The sequence below is a fragment of the Coregonus lavaretus genome, assembly GCF_964263955.1.
Source record: "Coregonus lavaretus genome assembly, contig: HAP1_SCAFFOLD_397, whole genome shotgun sequence".
Classification (NCBI taxonomy): Eukaryota; Metazoa; Chordata; class Actinopteri; order Salmoniformes; family Salmonidae; genus Coregonus; species Coregonus lavaretus.
This window is the reverse complement of record NW_028165528.1, coordinates 249,284-265,796: the sequence shown is the minus strand read 5'-3', so window position 1 is coordinate 265,796 and position 16,513 is coordinate 249,284. Positions and strand designations below refer to the sequence as shown.

The following is a 16,513-nucleotide window of genomic DNA, read 5'->3' as shown; positions in this document are numbered from 1 at the left end:
TTTTACAGACAGGAATATTTACAAACACAAATGAAAAAGCAATAACAACAAGATCAATGAATTCTAAATGAGAACCTTTAACAACAGTGGTGATTCATTCTATGAATTACTATTTTACAATGTCTATTAACTTCAGTGGTGTATAATCATGACTATTTAGATATAATAATCATCTGTTAACTAGTGACTAGAGAGTTCATATCAATTCTTCTTCCAGTGTGTCTTACTGAATATGACCATGATTACAGTGAAACATCATGTGTTTGGCACAGGGACCACATGACACAGAGACACTGAAGAGGAGTCATCCCAAAGCTGAAACCCTGGATAGAGGGGCTCAGTGAATGTGGAGTGGAATGTGTTCAGGTGGGTCAGTGTGTCAGAGGAGACTCTGTAGAAGGACAGAGTGCCGGCTGGCCAGTCCAGATACACTCCTACTCTGTGGGAGCTGGAGGAGGGGACGTCTATGTTAGTGTGATTGTCATTGTGCCAGGCAGTGTAACGGTTGTTAAAGCAGCTCAGACTCCAGGATTTGTCATTCTGTCCAAGCACACAGTCATCATCCCCCCATCCTCTCCTGCTGATTCCTTTATATGTCACTCCTATATCAGCCCCTCCACTCCACTCTACCTCCCAGTAACAGCGCCCAGTCAGACCCTCTCTACACAGCACCTGTTCACAGTCCTCAAATCTCTCTGGGTGATCAGGATACGGCTGAGCCTCTTCGCTACGTGTCACCTTTCTGTTCTCCTCAGAAAGAGAGAGCTTTATGTTTACTGTGTTTGGGTCCAGTGTGAGATCACAGGCATCTGATGGAGAAGACCAGGTATATTACAAATCATCTTCATATCACATCAGAATGTTATTGTTTCTAGGTATTAAAGGGCCACATCAGAATGTTATTGTTTCTAGGTATTAAAGGGCCACATCAGAATGTTAATGTTTCTAGGTATTAAAGGGCCACATCAGAATGTTAATGTTTCTAGGTATTAAAGGGCCACATCAGAATGTTAATGTTTCTAGGTATTAAAGGGCCACATCAGAATGTTAATGTTTCTAGGTATTAAAGGACCACATCAGAATGTTAATGTTTCTAGGTATTAAAGGGCCACATCAGAATGTTAATGTTTCTAGGTATTAAAGGGCCACATCAGAATGTTAATGTTTCTAGGTATTAAAGGGCCACATCAGAATGTTAATGTTTCTAGGTATTAAAGGGCCACATCAGAATGTTAATGTTTCTAGGTATTAAAGGGCCACATCAGAATGTTAATGTTTCTAGGTATTAAAGGGCCACATCAGAATGTTAATGTTTCTAGGTATTAAAGGGCCACATCAGAATGTTAATGTTTCTAGGTATTAAAGGGCCACATCAGAATGTTAATGTTTCTAGGTATTAAAGGGCCACATCAGAATGTTAATGTTTCTAGGTATTAAAGGGCCACATCAGAATGTTAATGTTTCTAGGTATTAAAGGAACACATCAGAATGTTAATGTTTCTAGGTATTAAAGGGCCACATCAGAATGTTAATGTTTCTAGGTATTAAAGGGCCACATCAGAATGTTAATGTTTCTAGGTATTAAAAGGGCCACATCAGAATGTTAATGTTTTTAGTTATTAAAGGACCAAGGAAAGGTTCTTTAAGACTTGCTGAATGATGATATGTTATACTGTATGGTCATTTAAAACACAAACACACAGCAAAACATAACCACAGAGTGAAGTCCTATCAGTGTAACCACACATACATAGCTCACTTATCAAGCAAGCTCTGAAAAATGATGTCATTATTTTCTAACCCCTTACTATAAAAAAGACTGAGTAATGACAAGCTAATTCTTCCCAGCAGTTAACACTCACATTTTCTAGGCCAAGGTTTGATTGTGTTCACTCCACCAGGTTTCACACTGTAGGGGGAGCAGAAGAACAGACAGTTAGTAAATGGAAATCTCTCTCACTAACCTGATAACTATCATTTATCATACTGTAACTAGCCTGATAACTATCAATTATCATAACTAACCTGATAATTATCAATTATCATAACTAACCTGATAACTATCAATAATCATACATAACCTGATAACTAACCAGATAACTATCAATTATCATAACCAACCAGATAACTATCAATTATCATACCTAACCTGATAACTATCAATTATCATAACTAACCAGATAACTATCAATTATCATAACTAACCAGATAACTATCAATTATCATAACTAACCTGATAACTATCAATTATCATAACTAACCTGATAATTATCAATTATCATAACTAACCAGATAACTATCAATTATCATAACTAACCTGATAACTATCAATTATCATAACTAACCTGCTAGCTATCAATTATCCTAACTAACCTGATAACTATCAATGATCATAACTAACCTGATAACTGTAAACGATCATAACTAACCTGACAATTATCAATTATCATAACTAACCTGAATACTATCAATTATCATAACTAACCTGATAATTATCAAAACTAACCCAAACTAACCCAAACATTTCCTACAGTATTGTGTTGACGCTGTGATTGCAGCTTGCAAGGAATGACTTCACCAAATCATGAACAAACTGCTCTATGCCGGTGCCTCCTTGCCAACTCTGCCTGGGTCTCTGAGAAAATGTTATAAGGCCGATCCGAGAGTTCAGGCAGGTGATTGAGGAGAGCTGGTGCTTTGATGAACGTTGGGTTCCATAGCCTACAAGTATCTGTATTGCACTCACTCTAACGGGGGCAGGTTGTCGTTCGCTGCTGGGTAGGGCTGCCGGCGACAAAGACAGGTAGTGAGGGGGAATTTGGGGAACCAGATGAGATAGTTGTGTTCCAAGGGGTGCTCATCCTGTCCCCTACACCTTTGGAATAGAACAGGCTGCTTGTTGTAGCACGTTCTTTAGCCTCCAACTGAAATAACTAGCCTGAACTAGAGCACAGCTGTTGCTGCATTATTAGGGTGGTCTTATCGTGTTCTTCTGGATTCTAAGTAATGAACCTGAATCTGTGTCCCCTTCAGGCCACTGTAGTTTATTCACCTGCAACTTGCCATGCCAGCCGGCTCAGCAATGGGGCACATGCTCAGACTGATCAGGAAGTTTAGTGTTTTTAAATGTTCTATCTTATGTCCCATTTTGTTGCAGACTGTATCTTAAAGTGGGCTGGGTCCTATATGACTGTATCACTATGATGTGCGTCTTTGACCATGTGTATTGGGCTAATGTTCCCTGTTAGCAGGAATTCACGTTTGCAGAGTATCACTTTTGTGCAGTGTGTCACCTTCTAGTGCGTAATGACGCTCAAAGCCTATCATTATAACACAGAGCTTGTTTATTCCTACATTTACATTTACATTTTAGTCATTTAGCAGATGCTCTTATCCAGAGCGACTTACAGTTAGTGAATACATCTTTTTTTTTTTATACTGGCCCCCCGTGGGAATCGAACCCACAACCCTGGCTTCCTACTGATGCTCAGGTTGAATCACATAGCCTACTGATGCTCAGGTTGAATCACATAGCCTACTGATGCTCAGGTTGAATCACATAGCCTACTGATGCTCAGGTTGAATCACATAGCCTACTGATGAATCACGTAGCCTACTGATGCTCAGGTTGATCACATAGCCTACTGATGCTCAGGTTGAATCACATAGCCTACTGATGAATCACGTAGCCTACTGATGCTCAGGTTGATCACATAGCCTACTGATGCTCAGGTTGAATCACATAGCCTACTGATACTCAGGTTGAATCACATAGCCTACTGATGCTCAGGTTGAATCACATAGCCTATTGATGCTCAGGTTGAATCACATAGCCTACTGATACTCAGGTTGATCACATAGCCTACTGATGCTCAGGTTGAATCACATAGCCTACTGATGCTCAGGTTGAATCACATAGCCTACTGATGAATCACATAGCCTACTGATGCTCAGGTTGAATCACATAGCCTACTGATGCTCAGGTTGAATCACATAGCCTACTGATGCTCAGGTTGAATCATATAACCTACTGATGATTCACGTAGCCTACTGATGCTCAGGTTGAATCACATAGCCTACTGATGCTCAGGTTGAATCACATAGCCTACTGATGCTCAGGTTGAATCACATAACCTACTGATGAATCACGTAGCCTACTGATGCTCAGGTTGAATCACATAGCCTACTGATGCTCAGGTTGAATCACATAGCCTACTGATGCTCAGGTTGAATCACATAGCCTACTCATGCTCAGGTTGAGTCATAGACTTGTAGGCCACCTCACATCTTATCCACATGATCCTATGAACTTGATTGTAATAAAGTATTACAATGTTTTCCTATTACTATGCTACTCTGATCAATCCAGTCCTTGTCCCTCAACTCAGGTGGTCTACTCTGATCAATCCAGTCCTTGTCCCTCCACTCAGGTGGTCTACTCTGATCAATCCAGTCCTTGTCCCTCCACTCAGGTGGTCTACTCTGATCAATCCAGTCCTTGTCCTTCCACTCAGGTGGTCTACTCTGATCAATCCAGTCCTTGTCCCTCCACTCAGGTGGTCTACTCTGATCAATCCAGTACTTGTCCCTCCACTCAGGTGGTCTACTGTGATCAATCCAGTCCTTGTCCCTCCACTCAGGTGGTCTACTGTGATCAATCCAGTCCTTGTCCCTCCACTCAAGTGGTCTACTCTGATCAATCCTGTACTTGTCCCTCCACTCAGGTGGTCTACTGTGATCAATCCAGTCCTTGTCCCTCAACTCAGGTGGTCTCAAGCTCTATTACAGTAAGTCAATCATCAACACAGATTGACACAAACCCTCTACATACTTGAGTTTATCCAGTCTCCAGTGTGGATCCTCCAGTCCAGCAGAGAGCAGTCTGACTCCTGAGTCTCCTGGGTGATTGTAGCTCAGGTCCAGCTCTCTCAGGTGTGAGGGGTTTGACCTCAGAGCTGAGACCAGAGAAACACAGCCTTCCTCTTCGACTGCACAGAGCGACAACCTGCAGAGAGTTAAACATGATTTCAAAATCACACTGCTCAGAGGCGACCCTTCATTCAGGGCAGGTGTTTTGAGCTGTTTTGAGCCCCACCAGTTTAGCTTTAAAAAAAGAGCCTGTTTTGCTTGTTATTTTTGCATTAACACATGTCAGATATCAGTTTGCAAACAATGTAAAAAAATATATAAAAAAATTAGTTAATAAAGCCGCATACAAACATTGTCTCTTTTTTGCTTTCTTGAGTAAGGCAGCTCCAAAATGCAGGTGTTTCAGCCTAGCTCAGTGCTTTCTGTGGTGGTGGGGCAAGCCAGAAGAAAATACGGAGCGTAGGGGTTGGTAATGTTCTCTAGTTGCGCCGTGATTGGCTCAGTGTTCTGTCACTCATGGAGACTCTACGTCACCGTAAAATCTAAGGGGAGAGCTCGAAAATTCAAGCTCCTTGGGTGCTGCCATAGAATTACATTAGAAATGCCCATCCCAGAAGGCTCAAGGTCATTGGCCACAGATAAAATGACGTCAAATCACGTTATATCTACAGTAGCTTTGATTGGACTGATCCTATCAACATCATACTAAGAAGCGCTAGCAGTCATCATCATGAATCAAGTCGACAATCTACTGGCAAATCCTTTTCAAACCTTTTCACATGAAGAGAAATTATGGAGGGAAATTATAGATAAAACGTATCGGTGCTCATCGGCCATTGGACATAAACATTACACAACAAGTTGGAAATTGCAAATTCAACAATGAGTGGTTTAGAAGGAATCAGTGGCTAACTTCAAGCATTGCAAAGCGATCACTAGCCTGCTATACCGTGGAGTGGATGTGTGGTCCAAGTCTGGGTTTAAGGGTCTCTTTTCCAAGCTTAAAAGGATAAACATTCACATGCAACATCATGGGCCAGAAAAGGTTGAATACATTGGCCATGCTGTTAATCCAGCATGACTTCTGTCGCTTTCAAAACAACTGGAAACTCGGAACTTGGAAATCTCAGACTTCAGTGAGTTCGAGACAACTGGGAACTCTGAAAAAAACGAGCTCCGACTGGGAAAATACGTTTTGAACGGTCATCCAACTTGTAATTCTAAGTCGGGAACTTGGGCCTCTTTCTAGAGCTCCGACCTGAAAGTCACTAACGTCATGATTCGACCTTGTTTTTTTCTGAGTTCCCAGTTGTCTTGAAAGCACCATAAATTCAGAGAATGCCAGACTTTGATGACAAAGTTTGATGACTAAATTTGCCCACGAAGGACCACCGCGCCACCTTCCTGTTCAATTGAGCACAGAACAACAAGGTGAGTCCAAAAATGCATTGTACGCTACTGCATAAATGATGTAATATGCCAGGGAGATATGTATACTGCAGCTAAGAAAGTAATACTAAGTGTATGTTGTGTAGTAAGCTGTTAGTAGCCCATGTGCCTCACCCTAATAATTTGGTCCATTTTCCCCTCATAGTTTAGCTTACTGTTCTGACTTGGTGGTGCACATGTAGCCTATAACCTATTTTAGAGAAATGTAATCATTGAATATTGTAAGAGCTTTCATTGTCTGCTTATATGCCCCCTTTATTTATCCTACGGTTCTGACTTGGTGTACAGGGAGAACACTGTAAGAACGGCCTATGTTTGTTCTGAATTCTGTTGCTGTACATTTCAAAAGTGCAGAACAAATAGTTACAGTGGGGGAAAAAAGTATTTAGTCAGCCACCAATTGTGCAAGTTCTCCCACTTAAAAAGATGAGAGAGGCCTGTAATTTTTATCATAGGTACACATCAATTAAGACAGACAAAATGAGAAAATAAAATCCAGAAAATCACATTGTAGGATTTTTAATGAATTTATTTGCAAATGATGCTGGAAAATAAGTATTTGGTCAATAACAAAAGTTTCTCAATACTTTGTTATATACCCTTTGTTGGCAATGACACAGGTCAAACGTTTTCTGTAAGTCTTCACAAGGTTTTCACACACTGTTGCTGGTATTTTGGCCCATTCCTCCATGCAGATCTCCTCTAGAGCAGTGATGTTTTGGGGCTGTCGCTGGGCAACACGGACTTTCAACTCCCTCCAAAGATTTTCTATGGGGTTGAGATCTGGAGACTGGCTAGGCCACTCCAGGACCTTGAAATGCTTCTTACGAAGCCACTCCTTCGTTGCCCGAGCGGTGAGTTTGGAATCATTGTCATGCTAAAAGACCCTGCCACGTTTCATCTTCAATGCCCTTGCTGATGGAAGGAGGTTTTCACTCAAAATCTCACGATACATGGCCCCATTCATTCTTTCCTTTACACGGATCAGTCGTCCTGGTCCCTTTGCAGAAAAACAGCCCCAAAGCATGATGTTTCCACCCCCATGCTTCACAGTAGGTATGGTGTTCTTTGGATGCAACTCAGCATTCTTTGTCCTCCAAACACGACAAGTTGAGTTTTTACCAAAAAGTTATATTTTGGTTTCATCTGACCATATGACATTCTCCCAATCCTCTTCTGGATCATCCAAATGCATTCTAGCAAACTTCAGACAGGCCTGGACATGTACTGGCTTAAGCAGGGGGACACGTCTGGCACTGCAGGATTTGAGTCCCTGGCGGCGTAGTGTGTTACTGATGGTAGGCTTTGTTACTTTGGTCCCAGCTCTCTGCAGGTCATTCACTAGGTCCCCCCGTGTGGTTCTGGGATTTTTGCTCACCGTTCTTGTGATCATTTTGACCCCACGGGGTGAGATCTTGCGTGGAGCCCCAGATCGAGGGAGATTATCAGTGGTCTTGTATGTCTTCCATTTCCTAATAATTGCTCCCACAGTTGATTTCTTCAAACCAAGCTGCTTACCTATTGCAGATTCAGTCTTCCCAGCCTGGTGCAGGTCTACAATTTTGTTTCTGGTGTCCTTTGACAGCTCTTTGGTCTTGGCCATAGTGGAGTTTGGAGTGTGACTGTTTGAGGTTGTGGACAGGTGTCTTTTATACTGATAACAAGTTCAAACAGGTGCCATTAATACAGGTAACGAGTGGAGGACAGAGGAGCCTCTTAAAGAAGAAGTTACAGGTCTGTGAGAGCCAGAAATCTTGCTTGTTTGTAGGTGACCAAATACTTATTTTCCACCATAATTTGCAAATAAATTTATAAAAAATCCTACAATGTGATTTTCTGGATTTTTTTCCTCCATTTGTCTGTCATAGTTGACGTGTACCTATGATGAAAATTACAGGCCTCTCTCATCTTTTTAAGTGGGAGAACTTGCACAATTGGTGGCTGACTAAATACTTTTTTCCCCCACTGTATATTGACTACGTCCGTCCTAGCTCGCTCATTAATGTCTTCATCTAAATTACGGATTGCCTCTTATCCGCTTGTCGTCCCCTTATGCCATAGTTTGGACATCTCAATTGTCAGTAGAAACCACATTTGTTTAAGCAAGTCAGCCATATCAGCTATGTGTTTTTAAAAGGCAGTAAATGAGGCTGAATGAACTGTTTTGCTGCCAGACAAGGCTCTGCTGATAGCCAGGTGTAGCAGTGGTAAGGTGTTGGGACTGCTGTTGGGACAGCTTTATGTAGGCCCTAACAGTTTGTGGGCACCGTTTGTCACCGTCCAATTAATGTATTGTTTAGTGTTGTGTAGTGACTTTGCCCCACCAAGATTTACGTGCTAAAATCGCCACTGACACTGCTATTCTTTGGTACTGAAAAGAAAAAGTGGAAGCTTCATTAAATTAAAATAAAATAAAAAATGTCTCTATATATTGTCAGTCAAAGGTCAGATGATGAGGTGTCAGATTTACATTGAATTATGTATTATGGTCCTTTATAAACACGTGGATCTGGTGAACAGTTATCACTTGTTGACCAACTACACTATAGGAACACTGACCTCAGAGTCTCCAGTTTACAGTGGGGATTCCCCAGTCCAGCAGAGAGCAGCTTCACTCCTGAATCCTTCAGGTCATTGTTACTCAGATCCAGCTCTCTCAGGTGTGAGGGGTTTGAGCTGAGAGCTGAGGCCAGCACTTCACAAGATGCTTCTGTGAGTTTACAGCCAGTGAGTCTATGAACACAGGGTAAGCATTTTAATATAAAACCATTACATGTGGATCTAATAAAAGGTTATCACTTGTTGACCAACTACAGGAATACTGACCTCAGAGTCTCCAGTTTACAGTGGGGATTCCCCAGTCCAGCAGAGAGCAGCTTCACTCCTGAATCCTTCAGGTCATTGTTACTCAGATCCAGCTCTCTCAGGTATGACGGGTTGGAACTGACAGCTGAGACAAACACTTCAAAGGATGTGTCGGTGAGTTCACAGTCAGTGATTCTGCCAACACAGAGTAAATACCATGACAGACAGGTTGTATGACAACGTTACATTTAGCTTTCCTTACACAGTTACCAGTGCAGGTCTAATGTGTACAACGTGAATACTGTACATGGCTTGATGTTGCAACTTATGTTGATCAGTTTGTATTATAATTTGTTCAAGAGTTTTCAGCTGATAGACAATCTAGTCAGCCAATGAAACTGCTGTTCCTACAAAGATAATCTCGGAACTCCAGAACTAGGGTTTAATATCTTCCCTGGATTTTACAAATGTTCCATACCAAAAATAAACAAATTTTCCCCCGGGTAACCTGGTCTTTCCCAAAACTGGACGTTCCTGATGTGAACCTTCGTCCCAGTCTGAGGTCCTGAGCGCTCTGGAGCAGGTTTTCATCAAGGATCTCTCTGTACTTTGCTCTGTTCACCTTTCCCTCGATCCTGACTAGTCTCCCATCCTTGCCACTTAACAAAAACATCCTCACAGCATGATGCTGCCACCACCACGCTTCACAGTAGGGATGGTGCCGGGTTTCCTCCAGACGTGACGCTTGGCATTAAGGCCAAAGAGTTCAATCTTGGTTTCATCAGATCAGAGAATCTTGTTTCTCATGGTCTGAGAGCCCCAAGCGGGCTGTCATGTGCCTTTTACTGAGGAGTGGCTTCCGTCTGGCCACTCTACCATAAAGGCCTGATTGGTGGAGTGCTGCAGAGATGGTTGTCCTTCTGGAAGATTCTCCCATCTCCACAGAGGTACACTGGAGCTCTGTCAGAGTGACCATCGGTTTTTGGTTTGGATAGGTTTTAATCGTCATAGTGGGAACAATATCCCCTATACACTTCCTGATAAAACTCAGTCACGGTGTCAGTGTACACATCAATGTTATTCTCAGAAGCAACGCAGAACATCCCAGTCCACGTGATCAAAACAGTCTTGAAGCATGGATCCCGATCGGTCAGACCAGCGTTGAATAGACCTTAGCAAGGGTACTTCCTGTTTGAGTTTTTGTCTATAGGAAGGGAGGAGCAAAATTGAGTCGTGATCTGATTTGCCAAAGGGGGGCGGGGGAGGGCCTTGTAGCCATCCAGGAAGGGAGAGTAACAATGGTCGAAATCTTTAGAAGCACGAGTACTGCAGGCGAAGTGTTGATAAAACTTCGTAAGCGTTTTTCTCAGATTTGCTTTATTAAAGTCCCAAGCCACAATAAATGCGGCATCAGGATATGTGATCTTTCTAGAGCTCCGACTTTCCGACCTGAAGATCACTGACGTCATGATTTGACCTCATTTTTTTCTGAGTTCCCAGTTGTCTTGAAAGCACCAACACAAGTATTTACAGAGCCTTTCTGCGGCACTCCACAACCGGACCTCCAACGTCCCTCCACTGATTTTGATTTAAAGCTCATAACAGGAGCAGTCAAGCTATTGTAAGGCCGGGGTTAAACAGTTATCTATGGACACTCCAACTTCAGATGTAGACTCAAGGTTTAATTAAAGCGAGCTACACAACTTCAGGGTACAAGTAAAATAAAGGATGAAATAATATGAGCAGAGATCAGGCACCTGCAATGGCACCAAACTATAAACTGAACAGCTATCCCAGCAACCTCTGCCGATTAAACCCAGAGTCTAAGCACCCGCCATCAAATTAAAATTCACAAAATTAATGCCCCATATTATATTAGAAACACATGGATTGACTGAACAATTATCACTTGCTGATCAAGTAAAGGAACACTGACCTCAGAGTCTCCAGTTTGCATTGGGGATTCCGCAGTCCAGAAGAGAGCAGCTTCCCTCCTGAATCCGTCAGGCCATAACTTTCCTTTAGAGCCAGCTCTATCAGATGTGAGGAGTTTGAGCTGAGAACTGAAGCCAACACTTCACATAATGCGTCTGAGAGGTGACAGTCAGTGAGTCTGTCAACACAGAGTAAATACCATGACAGACATGTTATTATAATGTTACGCTTAGCTTTCCCTGCTTACCCTGTTAGCCCTGCATGACTAATATGTACGCCGTGCATACATGGCTCAACTTTTTCTGATCAGTTATAGGTTGTTGAAGAGTTTTCAGCTGATAGAAAGTTTAGTCAGCTAATTAAAATACTGCTATAACTACAATTTATTTTGGTGTGGGATATTACTTACAGAGCTTTCCTGCAGTGCCTCACAGCTGGGAGCAGTCTCCTACGACCCTCCTGTGATGTCTTGTATTGCTTCAGGTCAAACACATCCAGAACCTCCTCTGATATCTGTAGCATGTAGGCCAGCGCTGAACACTGAGAAAGTGTGAGGTTTTTGGATATGTTCTCTGACCTCCAGTACGCTTGGATTTCCTCCTGTACTGAATGGTCTTTCATCTCTATCAGACAGTGGAAGAGATTGATGCACCTCTCAGGGGAGATGTTCTTCCTCTGCATCACCTTAAGGGATCTGATTGTTTTCTGGATGCTCTCTGGACTGCTTTCTGTCTGTGTCACCAGACCTCGTAGGAGCTTCTGATTGGACACCAGTGACATGCCATGAAGGAAGCGGACAAAGAGGTCCAGGTGTCCGTTCTTGCTCTCCAAGGCTTTATCCACGGCACACTTCAGCAGCTCATGCAAGGTTAGCTCTTCAGATGCAGCTCTAGACTTTCTCTTGAGGAAGGGCTTCAGTGCATCCATGTTCTTGGTTGTGTAACAATGGTACATGTAGACAGCTGAGAGAAACTCCTGAAGGCTCAGATGAACAAAGCAGTACACCACTCTCTGAAATAACACAGACTCTTCTTTAAAGATTTGTGTGCACACTCCTGAGTACACTGAGGCTTCTTTGACATCAATGCCACACTCTTTCAGGTCTTCTTCATAGAACATGAGATTACCCTTCTCCAGATTTTCAAACGCCAGCTTCCCCAGCTTCAGAATAACTTCCTTATCTGACTCCATGAGCTCCTGTTGATCCATCTCATATCTTCCATGATATTTCTGGTTCTTCAGGCTGGTCTGAATGAGCAGGAAGTGTATTGACATCTCAGTCAGAGTCGTGGGCATCTCTCTCCTCTTGTCTGTACTCAACATGTGTTCAAGGACTATTGAGGAAATCCAACAGAAGACTGGAATGTGGCACATGATGTGGAGGCTCCTTGATGTCTTTATGTGTGAGATGATTCTGCTGGCCAGGTCCTCATCACTGAATCTCTTCCTGAAGTACTCCTCCTTCTGTGGGTCATTGAACCCTCGTACCTCTGTCACCTGGTCAACACACTTAGGGGGGATCTGATTGGTTGCTGCTGGTCGGGAGGTTATCCATAGGAGAGCAGAGGGAAGCAGATTCCCCTTGATGAGGTTTGTCAGCAGAACATCGACAGACGATGTCTGGGTGACATCAGACACCTTTTCGTTGTGCTGGAAATCCAATGGAAGTCTGCTTTCATCCAAACCATCAAAGATGAACATAGCTTTACAGGCAGTGAGTTTCTTTGCATTGCCTATGTCTAGTTCTGTGTGGAAGCCATTTAAAAGTCTGAGAAGACTGTACTGGAGATCTTTAATCAAGTTCAGCTCCCGGAAAGGAAGCACAAATATGATATCCACATCTTGGTTCGCCTTCTCTTCAGCCCAGTCTAGGATGAACTTCTGCACAGAGACTGTTTTTCCGATGCCAGCGATGCCCTTCGTCAGCACAGTTCTGATGCTTCTCTCTTGGCCTGGTAAGGGTTTAAAGATGTCATTGCAGTGGATTGCTGTGTCATGTGAGGTTGGCATCCTGGATGCTGTCTCTAGCTGCCACACCTCATGTTCATTGTTAACCCCTTCACTCTCTCCCTCTGTGATGTAGAGCTCTGTGTAAATCCTGTTGAGGGGAGTTTGGTTCCCTGCTATTTCCATACCTTCTATCACACATTCATACCTCCTTTTCAGACTGTCTTTATGGTTTACTACAGCTCTCTGCAGGTTGTCATCCACTACAAGGGAAAATGATGTGTATCAGAAACATTTATTGACAGGATGAAAAGTGGGCCTTCCACAACTACAGTAACTTATATTATCTCATAATATTGTAGTTAACTACTGTAAATCATATTAAGGTATTGACTTGGCACACGTGTGCAAGTGGTCTTACTGTTTTCAGAGCCTCTTGTTTTATTGGGTTGACTCAGGTGCTGTAGTACAGGATGTGTTCTGGATCTCTTTCTACACTGAGGACAGTCATAGTCTCCTGAAGGAGCAGGTTTCTCCCAGTATCTGGTGATGCACTGTCTACAGAACCTGTGTCCACAAGTGATAGAGTCTGGATCCCTCAGCACCTGCTGACACACTGCACACCTGGACTGATCATCTGGCAGAGTAGACCTTCCACTATAGAGATAAAGGAGAGAGAGGGAGATTGTAGATGTTAATACTGATCCTTTAACAGAGTAGACCTTCCACTACATAGATAAAGGAGAGAGAGATTGTAGATGTTAATACTGATCCTTTAACAGAGTAGACCTTCCACTACAGAGATAAAGGAGAGAGAGATTGTAGATGTTAATACTGATCCTTTAACAGAGTAGACCTTCCACTACAGAGATAAAGGAGAGAGAGAGAGATTGTAGATGTTAATACTGATCCTTTAACAGAGTAGACCTTCCACTACAGAGATAAAGGAGAGAGATTGTAGATGTTAATACTGATCCTTTAACAGAGTAGACCTTCCACTATAGAGATAAAGGAGAGAGAGATTGTAGATGTTAATACTGATCCTTTAACAGAGTAGACCTTCCACTACAGAGATAAAGGAGAGAGAGATTGTAGATGTTAATACTGATCCTTTAACAGAGTAGACCTTCCACTACAGAGATAAAGGAGAGAGAGATTGTAGATGTTAATACTGATCCTTTAACAGAGTAGACCTTCCACTACAGAGATAAAGGAGAGAGAGAGAGAGATTGTAGATTTTAATACTGATCCTTTAACAGAGTAGACCTTCCACTACAGAGATAAAGGAGAGAGAGAGAGAGATTGTAGATGTTAATACTGATCCTTTAACAGAGTAGACCTTCCACTACAGAGATAAAGGAGAGAGAGATTGTATATGTTAATACTGATCCTTTAACAGAGTAGACCTTCCACTATAGAGATAAAGGAGAGAGAGATTGTAGAAGTTAATACTGATCCTTTAACAGAGTAGACCTTCCACTACAGAGATAAAGGAGAGAGAGATTGCAGATGTTAATACTGATCCTTTAACAGAGTAGACCTTCCACTACAGAGATAAAGGAGAGAGATATTGTAGATGTTAATATTGATCATTTAACAGAGTAGACCTTCCACTACAGAGATAAAGGAGAGAGAGATTGTAGATGTTAATACTGATCCTTTAACAGAGTAGACCTTCCACTACAGAGATAAAGGAGAGAGAGAGATTGTAGATGTTAATACTGATCCTTTAACATAGTAGACCTTCCACTACAGAGATAAAGGAGAGAGAGAGAGATATTGTAGATGTTAATACTGATCCTTTAACAGAGTAGACCTTCCACTACAGAGATAAAGGGGAGAGAGAGAGAGATTGTAGATGTTAATACTGATCCTTTAACAGAGTAGACCTTCCACTACAGAGATAAAGGAGAGAGAGATTGTAGATGTTAATACTGATCCTTTAACAGAGTAGACCTTCCACTATAGAGATAAAGGAGAGAGAGATTGTAGAAGTTAATACTGATCATTTAACAGAGTAGACCTTCCACTACAGAGATAAAGGAGAGAGAGATTGTAGATGTTAATACTGATCCTTTAACAGAGTAGACCTTCCACTATAGAGATAAAGGAGAGAGGGATTGTAGAAGTTAATACTGATCCTTTAACAGAGTAGACCTTCCACTACAGAGATAAAGGAGAGAGAGATTGCAGATGTTAATACTGATCCTTTAACAGAGTAGACCTTCCACTACAGAGATAAAGGAGAGAGATATTGTAGATGTTAATACTGATCATTTAACAGAGTAGACCTTCCACTACAGAGATAAAGGAGAGAGATGTTGTAGATGTTAATTCTGATCCTTTAACAGAGTAGACCTTCCACTACAGAGATAAAGGAGAGAGAGAGATTGTAGATGTTAATACTGATCCTTTAACATAGTAGACCTTCCACTACAGAGATAAAGGAGAGAGAGAGAGATTGTAGATATTAATACTGATCCTTTAACAGAGTAGACCTTCCACTACAGAGATAAAGGAGAGAGAGAGAGAGAGATTGTAGATGTTAATACTGATCCTTTAACAGAGTAGACCTTCCACTACAGAGATAAAGGAGAGAGAGAGATTGTAGATGTTAATACTGATCCTTTAACAGAGTAGACCTTCCACTATAGAGATAAAGGAGAGAGAGATTGTAGAAGTTAATACTGATCCTTTAACAGAGTAGACCTTCCACTACAGAGGTAAAGGAGAGAGAGATTGCAGATGTTAATACTGATCCTTTAACAGAGTAGACCTTCCACTACAGAGATAAAGGAGAGAGATATTGTAGATGTTAATACTGATCATTTAACAGAGTAGACCTTCCACTACAGAGATAAAGGAGAGAGAGATTGTAGATGTTAATACTGATCCTTTAACAGAGTAGACCTTCCACTACAGAGATAAAGGAGAGAGAGATTGCAGATGTTAATACTGATCCTTTAACAGAGTAGACCTTCCACTACAGAGATAAAGGAGAGAGAGATTGCAGATGTTAATACTGATCCTTTAACAGAGTAGACCTTCCACTACAGAGATAAAGGAGAGAGATATTGTAGATGTTAATACTGATCATTTAACAGAGTAGACCTTCCACTACAGAGATAAAGGAGAGAGAGATTGTAGATGTTAATACTGATCCTTTAACAGAGTAGACCTTCCACTACAGAGATAAAGGAGAGAGAGAGATTGTAGATGTTAATACTGATCCTTTAACATAGTAGACCTTCCACTACAGAGATAAAGGAGAGAGAGAGAGAGATTGTAGATGTTAATACTGATCCTTTAACAGAGTAGACCTTCCACTACAGAGATAAAGGAGAGAGAGATTGTAGATGTTAATACTGATCCTTTAACAGAGTAGACCTTCCACTATAGAGATAAAGGAGAGAGAGATTGTAGAAGTTAATACTGATCATTTAACAGAGTAGACCTTCCACTACAGAGATAAAGGAGAGAGAGATTGTAGATGTTAATACTGATCCTT

The 16,513-nt window shown here is 41.7% G+C and overlaps 1 protein-coding gene across 1 annotated transcript in view; it reads right to left on the bottom strand.

Moving 5' to 3' along the window:
• Window positions 1-255: 255 nt before the first annotated feature.
• LOC311115752 (NLR family CARD domain-containing protein 3-like) overlaps window positions 256-16,513 on the bottom strand; it is a gene marked incomplete at both ends in the record, with an annotated part of 35,560 nt that continues 19,302 nt past the window's right edge. The window contains 8 exons of the mRNA XM_084190898.1: window positions 256-809; window positions 1,863-1,909; window positions 4,832-5,005; window positions 8,878-9,051; window positions 9,145-9,318; window positions 11,060-11,236; window positions 11,468-13,268; window positions 13,427-13,662. Coding sequence (XP_084047024.1) covers window positions 256-809; window positions 1,863-1,909; window positions 4,832-5,005; window positions 8,878-9,051; window positions 9,145-9,318; window positions 11,060-11,236; window positions 11,468-13,268; window positions 13,427-13,662 — 3,337 coding nt within the window. The remainder of the gene's footprint in view (window positions 810-1,862; window positions 1,910-4,831; window positions 5,006-8,877; window positions 9,052-9,144; window positions 9,319-11,059; window positions 11,237-11,467; window positions 13,269-13,426; window positions 13,663-16,513) is intronic.